The sequence below is a fragment of the Octopus bimaculoides genome, chromosome 7, assembly GCF_046866305.1.
Source record: "Octopus bimaculoides isolate indiv1 chromosome 7, ASM4686630v1, whole genome shotgun sequence".
NCBI lineage: Eukaryota > Metazoa > Mollusca > Cephalopoda > Octopoda > Octopodidae > Octopus > Octopus bimaculoides.
Window position 1 is genome coordinate 79,200,945 of NC_142934.1, and position 16,615 is coordinate 79,217,559.

Here is a 16,615-nt window from a genome sequence, read left to right on the forward strand (position 1 = left end):
TTAAAAGAAATAAAAATTATTTAATGCTAAAATATAAAGGAGAATTCTCAGTCTATCAAAACACATCATCCAATAATACTAATCACATTAACGGTTAAGATTGGTAAAATTGTTCATATTCTGGATCTGTAGTTTTATATATTACTTTCTCTTTTAGGTTAACAATCCAGCCGGGTTGTAAATTGAAGAAAACTTGACGAGGATCTTTGCTTTCTAACATTAAATTTTTGGTGTCTTCGTCAACTTCTGGTATTGTGTAACCGTATTTCTGAGCAAGTTCTATGCGTGCTTCTTGTACAAGATCAGGATCAGCAAGATAGCCACGGTTTTTTGGGTTGGTATAGTATTCCACGCAATCTTGTGTTGGTAAATGACATCGTGGAATGGGTTTCCCTGACTGGAAAAATTTCTTGATATCAGCCAAGGCTACCAGTGACATAGGATCATAATAACGAGTTGTAATTCTGCCACCATTTTTCTCAATTGCAGCGATAGTCAGCTCACTAGCCCACTGGACTTCTATGTTGATACAGCTCTTGAAGCTATCAGCTCCCTGCCAATGAGATAAGAAAAGGCGGGGAAAATAAAGATATTTGCATATTCATCATCATAATTTTAATTTCCACTTTTCCATGCTTGCATGGGTCAGAGGGAGTTTATTGAGGTAGGTTTCCTAAAGCCAGATGCCCTTCCTGTTACCAAGCAAGGTAACATTTCCCTGTGGCCAGACATGGTTTTACAGAATATTGGAATGATATCAATTTACATCAATCATCTGATGTCAAAACAAGAAGACAAACACACACAACAAGCTTCTTTCAGTTTCCTTTCTATCAAATCCACTCATAAGGCTTGAGGTTATAGTAGAAGACACCACCCATGGTGCTATGTAATGAGACTGAACCTGGAACCATGTGGTTGGGAAGCAAGCTTCTTACCACAAAACCACATCTTCATCTAATATTGTGAAAAATTTAAGCAATGAATGTAGATTAACATTGAGTTGGGAATGAGCTTAGCCTAATCTCTGCAGGATGTGCAACGTTAATTACAAGAAATTTTAGAGTTGACAATGTTATGGCTTTTGAAATATTGACCTCTGTAAGCAGGTCTGAGCAATATGTGGTCTTGAGACTCATCAAGGAGGAGAGTAACTTCCAGAAGGACTTGGATTATGTCAGACTGTCCAACCCATATCATAAACACACACACACACACACACACACACTGTCCAACCCATATCATAAACACACACACAGACTGTCCAACCCATATCATAAACACACAAACACACAAAATAAGCTTCTGCACATTTTCCTTCCACCGGCACAAGTGCATTTTATGTGGCACCGGCACTTGTAAAGGACAAGCCTGTATGTATGGACGACAGCGATTCTACTTAGCTTGGCATGTCTTCTCAAGTTCAGCAAATATCATCATCATCATCATCGTTTAACGTCCGCTTTCCATGCTAAACGATGATGATGATGATATTTGCTGAACTTGAGAAGACATGCCAAGCTAAGTAGAATCGCTGCAGCAAATATGTTAATACAATAACAACTAAAAGTTATAAATAAAAGTACTTACATCTTCTGTCAGCCAGATCCCATGGTCTTGCACCGGGTTTAAAGTGAAGAGCCTTGTATTTGTGACACTAACAATATCAATGGGTGAGTTTTTATCAATCCGACCAAGATCTATCATTCTTTGTAATGACAACATGTTTAAAGGACTGTAGCTTTTACGCAAGCTGCACAAAAAAGAAAAAAAGAAGCAAAAGTTCATTAATCAAAAGTAGTTACTAAAACAGCATCAAGACAATGAGATTATGTTTAGTTAATTAATATAAAGGTGCATATGTGGCCACGAGGTTAAGAAGTTTGCTTGGTAACCTTGTGGTTGAGAGTTTGTTTCCATTGTGTAGTACTTGGGGTAGGTATCTTCTACGACTATAGCTAGGGTGACTCTAAAGGGAAGGTTTAAGCTAAAAGACACTTGCACACTGTGAAGCAAGTTTCTTAACTACACTTCCAAGCATCTCCTCACAAAAGTACCTGACCTGGAGTGGCTGTGTGGTAAGTAGCTTGCTTACCAACCACATGGTTCCGGGTTCATTCCCACTGCGTGGCACCTTGGGCAAGTGTCTTCTACTATAGCCTCGGGCTGACCAAAGCCATTTGAGTGGATTTGGTAGACGGAAACTGAAAGAAGCATGTCGTATATAAGTATATATTTATATATGTATGTGTGTGTATATGTTTGTGTGTCTGTGTCTGTCCCCCCGACATCGCTTGACAACCGATGGTGGAGTGTTTACGTCCATGTCACTTAGCAGTTCGGCAAAGGAGACCGATAGAATAAGTACTAGGCTTACAAAGAATAAGTCCTGGGGTCGATTTGCTCGACTAAAGGTGGTGCTCCAGCATGGCCGCAGTCAAATGACTGAAACAAGTAAAAGAGTGAAGAGAGTACCCATGAAGCTTTTGAAAATATTCAACTCTTTAGCAGTCAAATATAATAATTATTATTCAGCGCATAGATACTGAACAGTACAGATATAAAGGATAAAATCCTTTTTTTCTTTTTAAAAGCAGAAAAATAAAAAGGATTTTATCCTCTATATCTATACTGTTCAGTATCTATGCGTTGAATAAAATTTATCTTTCTACTTGTTCTATCATACATTTCAGCGCTTCGAAAAACAAACTTGTTTGTTTACATACAGCATAATAATTATTCATTTACATTTTTAAAAATGAATTCAGCATTATCTTGTAGCTTCAAGATTTCAATGATGTGATTGTTTATTTTTAGAATGACATTGTAGGGTAGGTGTGAGAAGTCAGACCTAGTTGGTTTGAGTATCTTTCATCTTTAACTTGGTTCAGTCATTAGACTGCAGCCATGCTGGGGCACCGCTTTGAATTTTTAGTTGAATAAATCGACCCCAGTACTTATTTGTTAAGCCTGGTACTTATTCTATCAGTCCCTTTTGCCAAACCGCTGAGTTACAGGAACGTAAACACACCAACACTAGGTGTCAAGCAGTGATTTGGGGGACGCACACACAAACACAGTCACAAAGACACATATATATAAATATATATCAGGTCATTAAGAATCAAATGTCCGATTTTGAACTGAAAGTTTATTTTACTTTATCTCAACAAAAATCAATACAGTTAATCGAAGTATGCACCTAAATTATCAACACAATTTTGCCATTTTATCGGTAGCTTATTTATGCCAGTAGCGAAGAATTCTGGAGAGCAAGAGGTGATGAAATCACAAAAGGTTGTTTTTGCATCTTCTTCAGATTTGATGTTTTTTCCAAGCAAAAAGTTGTCTAATGCTTGGAAAATGTGATAGTCAGTTGGTGCAAGATCTGGTGAATATGGTGGATGACAGAGTACTTCCAAGTTCAGTTCCTGTAACTTGAGTAGCGTTCTTTGTGCAACATGTGGTTGAGCATTGTCTTGCAAGGGAATTGGCCTGTTTCTATCGACAAATCTCGGTTTTTTTAATTGCAAGTTCACTCATCATTTCATCCAATTGGTTGATGTATACATCCGCTGTACCAGGTCTCATGAAGCTGTAGTGGATGACACCAGCACTGAACCACCAAACAGACACCATTAGCTTTTTTCAGTGAATATTCTTTTTTGGATTGTGTTTTGGTACTTCGTCGCTATCCAACCACCGTGCAGAACGCTTGCTATTGTTGAAAAGAACCCATTTTTCATCACACGTTACAATACGATGCAAAAATGCTTTGCTTTTATGCAGTGACAACAAAGACCAGCAAGTTTCAAGATGATGTGTCATTTGATGCTCGTTCAGTTCGTGTGGTACCCACTTGTCTAGCTTCTTTACCTTGCCGATTTGTTTCAGATGAACCAATGCAGTTGGAATCGAAACATCAAACCTTCCTGCTAACCCATGAATAGTTTGAGATGTATCCGCTTCCACTACAGTTTGCAGCTCATCATTATCCACCTTGGTCTCAGGTCTACCATAGGCATGATTTTCAAGAGTAAAGTCACCAGACTGGAATTTCTCAAATCATTGACGTACAGTGCACTTATTCGCCACATCTTTACCAAACACTTCATTGAGGTTTCGAACTGTCTGGGATGCATTGGTTCCAAGACGGAACTCATATTCATAAACAACACGAATTTTTGATCTCTCAATGGGTTCACAATAATTGATTTACAAGAGAAAACTCACAATATAATCAGACACCATGAATTGCGTTTCAATGTTGTAAAACAAATTGTCAAGATAAAACATTAGAGTTAACAACTGTCAAACTTGGTGCATGAGAAAATTGGACATTTCATTCTTAATGACCAGATATATACACACATATACATATCATCATCACCGTTTAACGTCTGCTTTCCATGCTAGCATGGGTTGGACGATTTGACTGAGGACTGGCAAGCCAGAAGACTGCACCAGGCACCAATCTGATTTGGCAGAGTTTCTACAGCTGGATGCCCTTCCTAACGCCAACGACTCCGAGAGTGTAGTGGGTGCTTTTATGTGCCACCGGCACAAGGGCCAGTCACATGGTACTGGCAACGGCCATGCTCAAAAAGGTGTTTTTTATGTTTTTACATATACATATATATATATATATATATATGATGCGCGTCTTTCAGTTTCCGCCCACCAAATCCACTCACAAGGCTTTGGTCGGCCTGAGGCTATAGTAGAAGACACTTGCTGAAGGTGCTACGCAGTGGGACTGAACAAGGAACCATGTGGTTGGGAAGCAAGCTTCTTACCACACAGCCACTCCTGTGTATATGTATGAAACAAAAAAATATTTGGACTAGATATGACTGGTTTAAATGCTAAAGGGTTACAGTAAATTTCTTTTAAATTTCTATTTAGAGGTAATTTTTAGTGATAATATTTTTGTTAGATAAAGATAACTTGATTTATGTTGTAAAGGAGTTTACAACAAAATTTGGTAGTATAGTTGTGAAACATGACATAGTACTATAATTGTAAAATATGACTTACTGCCAGCCTTTATAAAATGGTTCTTTTGGAATCATTAAATAAAATGGAGTATTTCCACCTTCAAAACCAAGTCTAGGAAGATTTCCATGTTTTTTTTGACCTGTGTCACTTCGTCCTGAATTTCCACCACGACAGGTTCCTCGTTTCTTAAGCTCCTGTTATAACAAATATAAAGACAAATATATATATATGTAACAAAAAAAAAAAAAAAAAAAAAAAAAAAAAATCCACAAAAAGGCCAAAATAGGAAACACAACAGGCATGGGAATAGCTGCGTGGGCTAAGAAGCTTGCTTTGTAACTATGTGGCTTCAAGTTCAGTCCCATTGTGCAGAAGCACCTTGGGTGAGTGTCTTCTACTATGGTCCTGGGATTACCAATGCCTTGTGAATGAATTTGGTAAATAAAAACTGGAAGCCCATTTTGTATGTGTACACCGGTATTTTAATGGTGGCAGCTGATGAAGGATATGTTCTCTATGTGGCCTGCTTGTTGTACCTTGTTTATCATTTTGTCCATGTTCTTTTGCAACGTCATGTAACCCAGATATGTATCTATATGTACATGTAGATGAAGGTATGTACATACATGTACATATATATGCATATACTCATATATTGTTTATATATATATATATATATATATTAGAAGCTGTACACCAAGGGAAGATGAAAGAAGCAAAATTGGCTTATACACAGGAGTGGCTGTGTGGTAAGTAGATTGCTTACCAACCACATGGTTCCAGGTTCAGTCCCATCGCGTGACACCTTGGGGAAGTGTCTTCTACTATAGCCTTGGGCCGTCCAAAACCTTGTGAGTGGATTTAATAGATGGAAACTGAAAGAAGCCCATCATATATATATATATATATATATATATATATAAACTTTAAATAGAGCTCAAAACTGATCCATTGAAAATACTTTATTATAATAATAATAATAATAATGAAAATGACCTATGAACATTTATATATTTATTTATATATATATGTCTGTGTGTGTATGTAAATGTGTGTCTAGTCCCCACATCATCGCTTGACAACCAATGTTGGTGTGTTTACGTCCCCATAACTTAGCAGTTCCGTGAAAGAGAACGATGGAATAAGTACTCGGGTCGATTTGTTTGACTAAAAAGGCAATGCTCCAGCATGGCCGCAGTCAAATGAATGAAACAATAAAAGAATATATATATATACATAGATATATACATATATATATACACATTATGGTTTGTGAGGGTCTGTTTCCTCACTGCTTGACAATTGGTGTTGGTTTGCTTACATCCCCCTGTAACAGTGATCTGCCGAAAGAGACTGATAAAGTAAGTACAGACTCTTGAAAATGAAAAAATATTAGGAGTTGATTTATTTGACTAAACTCTTCCAAGTGGTGCCCCAGCATGGCCACTGCTCACATTTATGCAAGGAGTGAAGCGACACACAATAAAATCAAACAGATTTGTTCAAAGTAAATACACACTTTTCTGTAGCCTCCATTTTTTTAGAACCCCCTCCCCTACAAAAAAAAAAAAAACCACATTCAAATTTAACTTAATCAGCCAATGGCCTGTGTGTTTCTATTAATAACCTAAATAGTCAAGAATTAGTGGAAGGGATTTGGTAACATAACTTCTGCATTATTAAACTGGTATTTGGAACATAAAATATTCATCACCATTGTTTTAATAATAGGTATATATATATATATATATATAAAAACATCGTTTATATTCATATAAAAGGGGGGAAAAAATGGAGATTGAGAAGTTAATAATTGTTTGTTATTAACTTCTCATCATTTATATGATGATGATGATGATGATGATATACTTCATGCAAGAAGAGTGACAGTCACTTCAGTTTCTGTCTGCTTGTCTTCATTGGACATTCTGACAAATGGAAGCAAATCCAAAACTTCAACACCACAGTCATCTCCCTTCTTGTAAGTTTTCTAAATATATTCTCTACAAAAGGTTTTAAGTTTTCAGTTAAATTTTAAATTGTTTTTATTATAAAAGAACATAAAAACAAACATTAAATATATATGTGAGAAAATTACATTTTTTTTACTTCAAACACACCCATTGTGCTAAATAAGCTGGAAATATAACAGTAAATAGTTTCTAGAAATCGATAATTTAAGCGGAGATGTACTTGCATAGTAAGCGACCTGATCTGAGATCGTGTGCTGGAATGAAAACAATTGCAGCGTGGAAGGTGTTTATAAGCCATTTAAGAAACACACAAAAAAGCCGTTAGATTCACTTCAACATTTAAATTTAATTTGCCAAAATATTTTCGTCGCTTGAACAGGTCATGGTCTCAAAGCGATGAAAATATTTTGACAAATTAAATTTAAATGTTGAAATGAATCTAACAGTTTTGTGTGTTTCTTAAATGGCTTATAAACACCTTCAATGCTGCAATTGATAATTTAAGCATTATAGGGTTAAACAGGTAACTACTGAAGGTGCTGATCCAGTATGGTCTTTGTTGTTGTGCCTTAAACAAACTCAAGAACTACTGAACAGTTTTGTAATGGAGAAGTTAATATTTCATACGAGGTGTTTAGTAACAGACCGTCGTAAGGTCCACAACTTAAAAACCGAGGAAAACGCAAAGTTTTGCGACTTTCAGAATGCGATATCTCGGCAAGGAATGAAGTTAGAACGCTGGTTTTGGTCTTAAAATGGCCGTGAAGATCTACTCTAATCAATCCACTTATGTAAATTTATTTATTTATGTATGCATCTGAAAGATGAAACAATGACTGTGTCTTGCTCATTTTGTAGAATATACCGGCACTACTGAACGGTGTATTGCATGGCATATTTTTAATCATAATACTTAGAAATAAACATAGAGACCCCCCCACCACACCAAAGGTATTGTTTGTGGTTTAATATACCAAGGTAAGTGTCTTTAAGAGGTAAGTGAGACAAGATAATAGCCCATTATCGTTAAGCTGGTAACGAGGAATATTAGAAAATGAGCCAAAACCCCTCGGAAAATGATACAGGGCCCACACCAAAATTATTGATTGAGCGTGTGTGTTTACGATGGTGTGTTACTAAACTCTCTGGTAACTGACCTGTTCCCTCCCCTCAAAATGGTTGGCCTTGAATCCTGCAATGACTAGCATCATGTTCTGGAGGAATGTTGTGATCTTGGTCAATTATACACTGAGTAACCAGCCTTATGAGACTCAAGGGTTAAAAAGAAAAGGACATTATTATAGACCTACAGTACAGAGTATAACTGGACACACTTAAATGATAATTACTGAAGGCCAAAGACCATAAAGTAGTCTTTATGTGTAATATCAGCTATTAAAACATGAAGAATACACAATTTTAAATAATATACAGGGTGTCCACAAAGTCTGGGTACATGCCGATTAACACATACTTTAAGAAATTATTATTTCTTATATTTAATTGTTTATGTTATGATTTTATTTACTCCATGTACCCACATGGGGATTAACACATACTTTAAGAAATTATTATTTCTTATATTTAATTGTTTATGCTATGATTTTATTTACTCCATGTACCTAGACTTTGTGAACACCCTGTAGAATGATCATGAGAGGGTATGATTGTGAGGGAGTTTTGGTTGCAATTTCTAATAGGTCAAGTAATCACGTAGATGACCTTTGTTGGCATACGAGAAGAAAGTTCACTTCTTAATGTGTGATTTGCAAGAGAATTAGCTACTATTTCTAGCAATTCCATCAGGAGTGTGATGTCCCAAGTAATATTTTATCCTATCTTAAATCGGTTTTTTTTTTAGCGTTTCCGATGTATTTTCTTTTCAGTAAGTTTATAATAAAAGAAGCATTCCAGCCATGACTATCACGTCTTTATAGGGGTGTCAAGAGTTACATTATATAACGTATCCCTTCACTTTTTGAAGACGATAGGGTATAATTTGAGATTTAGTTGTTAATTTTAGCAGGTCAAGCGACCACGCTGACGAATGCAGAAATCGAAGTTCATTTACTGCGAATTCCAAATTAACTCCCCTCGAATATGAGGAAGAACCTTAAATAATTATTTACTAAATGTATTTAGAATGAAAGGCAAAGTCGACCTCCACCACATTTGAACTCAGAACGTAAAGAGCCGGAAGAAATGCCGCTAAGCATTTTGTCCGGCGTGGCAACAATTCAGCCAGCTTGCAGGTCTTATTGCTCTTATTAACTAAACACATGTTGGATGACCAAATCGTTAAACCATTATTAGAAAATTGAATGAGTTTATATTGTGTATTCATTTGTACTTTAACAAGTACCCTATATTCCTTCATTCTTTTGACATTACGGTTGTAATTTATTCCTCTTGATACAAATGTATCTGAAATTGCTCCTGGTTTTATAATACAAACTTGTTTTTAAATTGTCTAAATTAAGACCTTCCGTCAACATTTTGACCCAAACATCAGCTTAAAAACAATAGTTCTTTATACTAAATTTTTCATTGTTTTCAAAATTAATTTAAACAAAGGCAGTGTTTTCAACAGAAATATGGTAACAAAAGGGTTAGAGAATTGTTGAAATTAATAATTATTCATAAGGTTAAAGAAAATACCGTCCAGAAATAACCTGTAGAGGACGTAAACACAAGACTACTTGTCATTTGAATTAGATTGAAGCAATCCAGATTCCTTAAATGTGTCTACGAAAGAAATAATGAAATAAAAATACCTTTCGTTTTGATGCTTTTTGTGGTAGCGGCGATAGATTGGAAAGAGTAACTCGAGGTAAATCGCGAAGCATTCGCAACGCACGAGTTGTATTACCGGCCGCCATTTTTAAATGGAAACCACATTGATAGAGTTATTTCCCTTGAATCATTCCAAGGTCACCAGAGTTACAAGGAGATTCCAAGTTTCTGAAAATATATTTAAATGATCAAATCAGTTGTTAACATTTTTCATCGTAAAATAATATTAGACATTATAAACTACAATTTGAAATAGAAACGTTTGTAACAGTCAGGGGTGTATTACATAAATGTTGATAAGGTCGAATATATATATATATATATATATATATATATATATATATATATATATATATATATATATATATATATATATATATATATATATATATATATATATATATATATATATATATATATATATATATATATATATATATATATATATATATATATATATATATATATATATATATAAATATTCTACTCGCTGTGTGGTAAATAGCTTGCTTACCATCCACAAAGTTTCGGGTTCAGTCCCACTGCGTGGTACTTTGGGCAAGTGTCTTCTTCTATAGCTTTGGGCCGACCAAAGCCTTGTGAGTGGATTTGGTAGACAGAAACTGAAAAGAAGCCCGTCGTATATATGTATATATGTGTGTGAGTGTGTATATGTTTGTGTGTCTGTGTTTGTCCCCCCAACATCACTTGACAACCGATGGTGGTGTGTTTACGTCCCCGTTCGGCATAAGAGACCGATAGAATAAGTACTAGGCTTACACAAAATAAGTTCTGGGGTCGATTTGCTCACCTAAAGGCGGTGCTCCAGCATGGCCACAGTCAAATGACTGAAACAAATAAAAGAGTAAAAGAGTAAGTGACAAATAAAAATAATGAGTGAAATAGAAGCAGTGCGTGTGTTTATTATTGGCATAATGACCCTCCCAAGGGACAACAAAATATGTTTCAACACTCGAATTCACGTAAAAAAATCTTGCAAATCAAATACAAAAACAAAACACGATAAAAAAAATTTCATTGCAAAAATGAAAACATTTTTTAGACTGATTTGTAGCATTACTTTTCCGTTATTGGAAAATTGTTTATAAAAAATTTTGGATCTGGGTTTGCGCTCCTTTAAGCAAATTTCCTTCCAGCACTTATGGCACGCAAACTACAACAGACACATAACTACATGGTTGGCACTCCGTCGCTTACGACGACGAGGGTTCCAGTTGATCCGATCAACAGAACAGCCTGCTCGTGAAATTAACGTGCAAGTGGCTGAACACTCTACAGACACGTGTACCCTTAACGTAGTTCTCGGGGAGATTCAGCGTGACACAGTGTGACAAGGCTGGCCCTTTGAAATACAGGTACAACAGAAACAGGAAGTAAGAGTGAGAGAAAGTTGTGGTGAAAGAGTACAGCAAGGTTCGCTACCATCCCCTGCCGGAACCTCGTGGAACTTTAGGTGTTTTCGCTCAATAAACACACACAACGTCCGGTCTGGGAATCGAAGCCGCGATCCTACGACCGCGAGTCCGCAGCCCTAACCGCTGGGCCATTGCGCCTCCACACATAACTACTTAGACACACATTAAAGTATTCGACGGTGGGGATCCACTTGTTAGATCAACTGGATTACCTGCTCCTTAATTAACGTGTAAGCAGTTATTCATAACGTAACTTTCAGGCAGAGTGAGCGTGAGAGTGTGTGATAAGCCCCTACCTTTTGAATATCAGGTACAATCTACCCGATAGGTTTCTATGCAGTTTTCCGTCAACACACTTTCACTCACTGGGTACGAGGAAAGTTTTGAAAATGATATTTGCCTTATGTGCCACGCCGTGAGATCGAACCCGAGACCACATAGTTAGGAAGCGAACTTCTTAAACGTTTGACTGTACTGCATCTACAGTTACGTTGGTTTTAAATTTGGCACAAGGCCAGCAATTTCGGGGGAAGGAGTAAGTAAATTAAATTGACCAGTACGCAACTGGTACTTAATTCATAGGCCCCAAAAGGATAAGTCAACGTCAGAAACTTTTGAACTCAGAACATAAAGACGGACGAAATGCCGCGAAGCATTTTGTCCGGTGTGCTAACGATTCTGCCAGCCTGCCACCTTATCATCGACAGTTACATTAACTAGAACTAAGCGTTGTAAAAGCTTGTTCATTAAATAAAAAACAAAAACAAAAGAACAACTCAGAAGTTTAACGAAAATATTGCGAGATAATAAAAAACAAGAAAAGAATTAGGAGTTTTGTGTGTGTCCGTGTGTCCATTTATTCGGAAAGACTTTGAATAAAAGACAATTTAAATAAGAACCAAATTATTTTTAACAAACGAATTTCAAAGGAATAGGAAAAGAAACAGCAGAGTTATTCCCCTTTATTCACTACAAAAGCATCAGAAGTTTATAAAATTATATCACCTCTTTAGGTATATATCTCTTGTGAAATACAGCTTCGCTGTGGTGATACTATATATTTTTTGTGTGTGCATGAATATGATTATATTGTCCAACATTTTTTTTTTATAAAAAGCAAATATGACTGAAGTCTTTTGAAGGTCGAACGCGGTCGACTTCTTGACGTTCAAAAAGTAGACGAAAGGATAATCTTTATTCGAGAGACTAAATTTCTTCATAGGATAAAACTTGAAGAGGAGTTTTGGCAAGACTTCCCCCCGACCCCACCGCCAACCACCCTTAAAAAAAATTTCTATTTTCGACACAGACCTCCTCTTTCGACTACGAGGAATACGAATCTGCAAAAAAAAAAAAAAAATTGGCAAAAATCGACATTTCTAAATTCCCACCCAACTCACCCCCATTTCCTTCATTTTTAACTTTTTTCACAAGTTTTTTTTCAAAATATGCGGAAAAAATACGGAGATTATGATTCTGAAAAAAAATTCCAAAAATCTTTGTAAATTTTTTTTTTAAGAATTTTTTTTTCTAAATATGCGGAAAAATACTGACATCATGATTCGGACAAAAATTTCAAAACATTTCTGTACTTACAGTTAAGGTTTTAGGGTTTTAGGGTTAGGGTTAGGGAAAAAAGTCAAAATTGAAGAAGTTTGGAGGCGGTGGTGGTGGTGAAATTTCACAATGTCGATATTTGGCAATTTTTCGGAACCTCCGTGTTCGAAAACGGGGATTTTTGGTAAAAAAAAAATTTATAAAAATAAACAAATTCGGGAGAAAATGGGGTGGGGGACGGGCGGAAGTCTTTCCGGAGTTTTATTTGATGGATTGTTTTTTGGATATTTGTAATAAACATATAGTTATTTCCATTGGATGTTTTTACATTTTACATACATTTACATAAAAAAAACAACAACTTTATATGGTAATAAGGAATTAAGATGATCACTTGTTGGTCCTCTCTAATCCTCTGCAATGAATATCTGTCATCTAGCTTAAAATCAGCCCCTTGCACATGAGTGCATTAAGCAGAGTTTTCTCTATTGTAAACATTCGGAATAGGTCTCCGGATTGATGGTATCATTTTCTTTCCTTCTTCTATTCTGGAGGACCTGTTAAGTGTAATCGGGGCTGCTATTTCTCCTCTCATTAAGCTACAACAAATTTAAAAGCTAGCAATGTACTACCGAATTATTCCCGTGCAGGACATCAGTTTCTGGGGTAACTAATCAAAACGATATTATTTTTCGGGAAACGTAAATCTATTAGAAGATTAGGTGCACTGACGATGATGGCGAAGGAAAGCAGTGACCGCTGCATCTTCAGCTTTCGATTTATTAACAATGAAATATACCCCGTTTTATGAAAACTAAGCATGTTTATATCCTGATAAAATAATTTCAAAGACAAATTTACTTAAATTTTTTTACCCATAACAGAGAGACTTACACATAAATATTTTTACTTCCACGCATACATATCAGATGGTTGGTATGTGTGTGTATGTTTGTGAATGTATGTATGTATGTATGTATGTATGTATGTATGTATGTATGAATGTATGTATGTATGTATGTATGTATGTATGTATGTATGTATGCATGTATGCATGCATGCATGCATGCATGTATGTATGTATGAATGTATGTATGTATGTATGTATGTATGTATGTATGTATGTATGTATGCATGTATGCATGCATGCATGTATGTATGTATGTATGTATGTATGTATGTATGAATGTATGTGTGCGAGCATCTGTGCATGTATGTATGTATGTATGTCATTGTTTAGTTTATTTCAAGATTTTTTTTGCCAATAGAGAAAGAGCTGGTTTCTAATCTAGATCCAATGCTTCTTCATTGGAATTTCAACATCAATAACAGGATATGTATGTATGTATGTATGTATGTATGTATGTATGTATGTATGTATGTATGTATGTATGTATGTATGTATGCATGTATGTATGCCTGCATACATGCACTCCTGCCTGCATGCATGCATGTATGTAATGTATGTGTGTGTGTGTGTGTGTGTGTGTGTGTGTGTGTGTGTGTGTGTGTGTGTGTGTGTGTGTGTGTGTGTGTGTGTGTGTGTGTGTGTGTGTACACAAAAATCGAAGCAGTCATTTACAAAAACACCGAAACAAAATACATCTCTATCAATAAAAAATAAAAATAAAACTCCTTCAAAAAAGTTTATAAAAATAACTGCGGAGATCGCGCCGTTATGTATTTGTTTAATTAATTATAAATATATTAAAAGCTGATTTTTTTGGTTCTGCATAACGTTCAAACCCTTCTGTAACCATATTTTTCCCGATATACACTGACTTTGTTTCAATTAATTTTGAAAATAAAGAAGAATTTTGAAAAACAACTGTCATTATTAAGCTGGTGTTTAGAACGTAAATACGTACAAGATCAGAAATTTGACCTCAGTATTTGACTGGTATTCCGTTTCATCGACGTCTGAGGGGATGAAAGGAAAAGCTGACTCCGGCGGGATTTGTATCCAAACTGTATATCGGATATGAAATATTGAAGGGAGGTTTTTATCTTAGATTACTTTAAAACAGGTCGGGGTTGCGTCAGAGAATCATGAGCGGTCTCGGACGGATTGTTATCAAAAGAGGGTTAAGCGACCATCTTTATGAACATGCTGGAAGCAATTCCTTCTATTGACATAACGAAAAAGTAGAGTAAATAAATAAATAAGCTTATCCATTATGCTGATCATTGGTATGGATTTACGGCAGATATAGAATATTAAAATATCATTTAAAATATTCATGTTAGAGTTATGTCCCCTGATTCAATCGATGTCGTTACTTGGTGATCTACCCCCATCTTTAACGTCGGTCTGGATTACCTGATGTGGCTACAAAGTAGCAGATTACTTTTCGTACTTTTTACTTCTGTACGCTGCTGTTTTGAATCTGGGTTACTTGTTATTAAAGAAAAATGAAAAGAAAGAAAAAAACAACAACGACAACAACACAAAACAAAAACAAAAGCAAAAACAAAAAACAAAAATTCAAAGTCGGTATCCAGTTGTATAGGATATTCCTTTCTATTCTAGGCACAAGGCCCGAAATTTTTTGGGAGGGGGGGATCGCTTAGAACGTAAAAGGCAGACGAAATACCGCTAAGCACTTCGCCCAGCGTACTAACGCTTCTGCCACCTCGCCGCCAAGGCGCTGTAACGATTCTTTTCTTCTTTCAGCACAAGGTCCGAAACTTTTGGGGAGGGGGGGGGGCAGTCGATTAGGTCGACCCTAGTACGCAACTGGTACTTAATTTATTCACCCCGAAAGGATGAAAGACAAAGTCGACCTCGGCGGAATTTGAACTCAGAAGTAAAGACAGACGAAGTATTGCCAAGCATTTCGTCCAGCGTGCTAACGTCTCTGAGAGCTCGACGCCTTCAGTTGTATAAGTTATTGAATTATCAACTAAGTAAGTAGGAACTGACTTACATTTACTCATAGACAAACAGACGGACGGACGGACAGACAGACACAGACATTTGTAGAGAATCCATGTATGTGTGTGTAGTGTGCGAGTGTGTGTATATATATGTGAAGGATGATGATGATGATGACGACGACGACGATGAGGAGGACGACAATGACAACAGTACTAATAAGCTTATCGTATTCAGTGCTCAAGAACAAACAGCACAACTCATAGAAAAGGGATAAAAAGAGGACAGAAAGCAGCCATAAGTTAAGTAAAGAAAGACAGCAATGGGCGCCAAAAGTGCATACACAGTACACAGAACAAAACATAAAATGACAGAAAAACGAACAGTAAAAGAATCATAAAGAGGAAAGAGTGCATAGGCACGTCCGGAGTAATCTTGGCAAACTTTGAGAAGCTGTAGCGTCCTAACAGCTAATAACCAGGGCAGGTAGTTTATTCCATGCTTTGGCGATTGTGAACTTGAAAAAATGTTTCTGCATGTCATAGGTGTTGTACTGCATCAAGACAACCTATTATATGAATGAAAGAAACAGACGACTCTACGCTCTGTCTTCTAATAAACTCTCTCTCTTTATGGTACCGTTTGACATCTGCTGTTTCTCAAAAGTTTAGGCTGTATTTTAATTTAATTTATTAGTTTGTTCTGGAGGAATTGGTCGCAGAGAGAAAGAGAGAGAGAGAGAGAGAGAGAGAGAGAGAGAGAGAGAGAGAGAGAGAGAGAGAGAGAGAGAGAGAGAGAGAGAGAGAGAGAGAAATGAGACGCTGTGTTTGTGGGTCAGAGGAAGGAGCGTGTCTGTGAGTGATTTGATATAAATCATGTAAATCAATTGGCTGGTCTTTCTCTGGCTGCAATTTAGAATGTGTGTGTGTGTGTGTGAGTGTGTGTGTGTCTGAGTGTATCTAGCAGCACCAGATATGTTTAAT

The 16,615-nt window shown here is 36.3% G+C and overlaps 1 protein-coding gene across 4 annotated transcripts in view; it reads right to left on the reverse strand.

Annotated features, from left to right (window-relative positions):
• Positions 1-16,615, reverse strand: part of LOC106873327 (large ribosomal subunit protein uL15m) — a 251,126-nt gene continuing 234,511 nt past the window's right edge. For 2 of the 4 annotated variants that reach the window (XM_089355553.1, XM_089355555.1), the window contains 4 exons: positions 9,746-9,932; positions 5,038-5,192; positions 1,591-1,753; positions 1-553 (listed from right to left, as the gene is read on the reverse strand). In XM_089355553.1, coding sequence (XP_089211679.1) covers positions 95-553; positions 1,591-1,753; positions 5,038-5,192; positions 9,746-9,850 — 882 coding nt within the window. In that variant the 5' untranslated portion in view covers positions 9,851-9,932 and the 3' untranslated portion in view covers positions 1-94. Of the gene's footprint in view, positions 554-1,590; positions 1,754-5,037; positions 5,193-8,128; positions 8,242-9,745; positions 9,933-10,544; positions 10,613-16,615 lie in introns of those variants that run through there. The other 2 variants (XM_089355554.1, XM_089355556.1) reach the window with 2 other exon arrangements.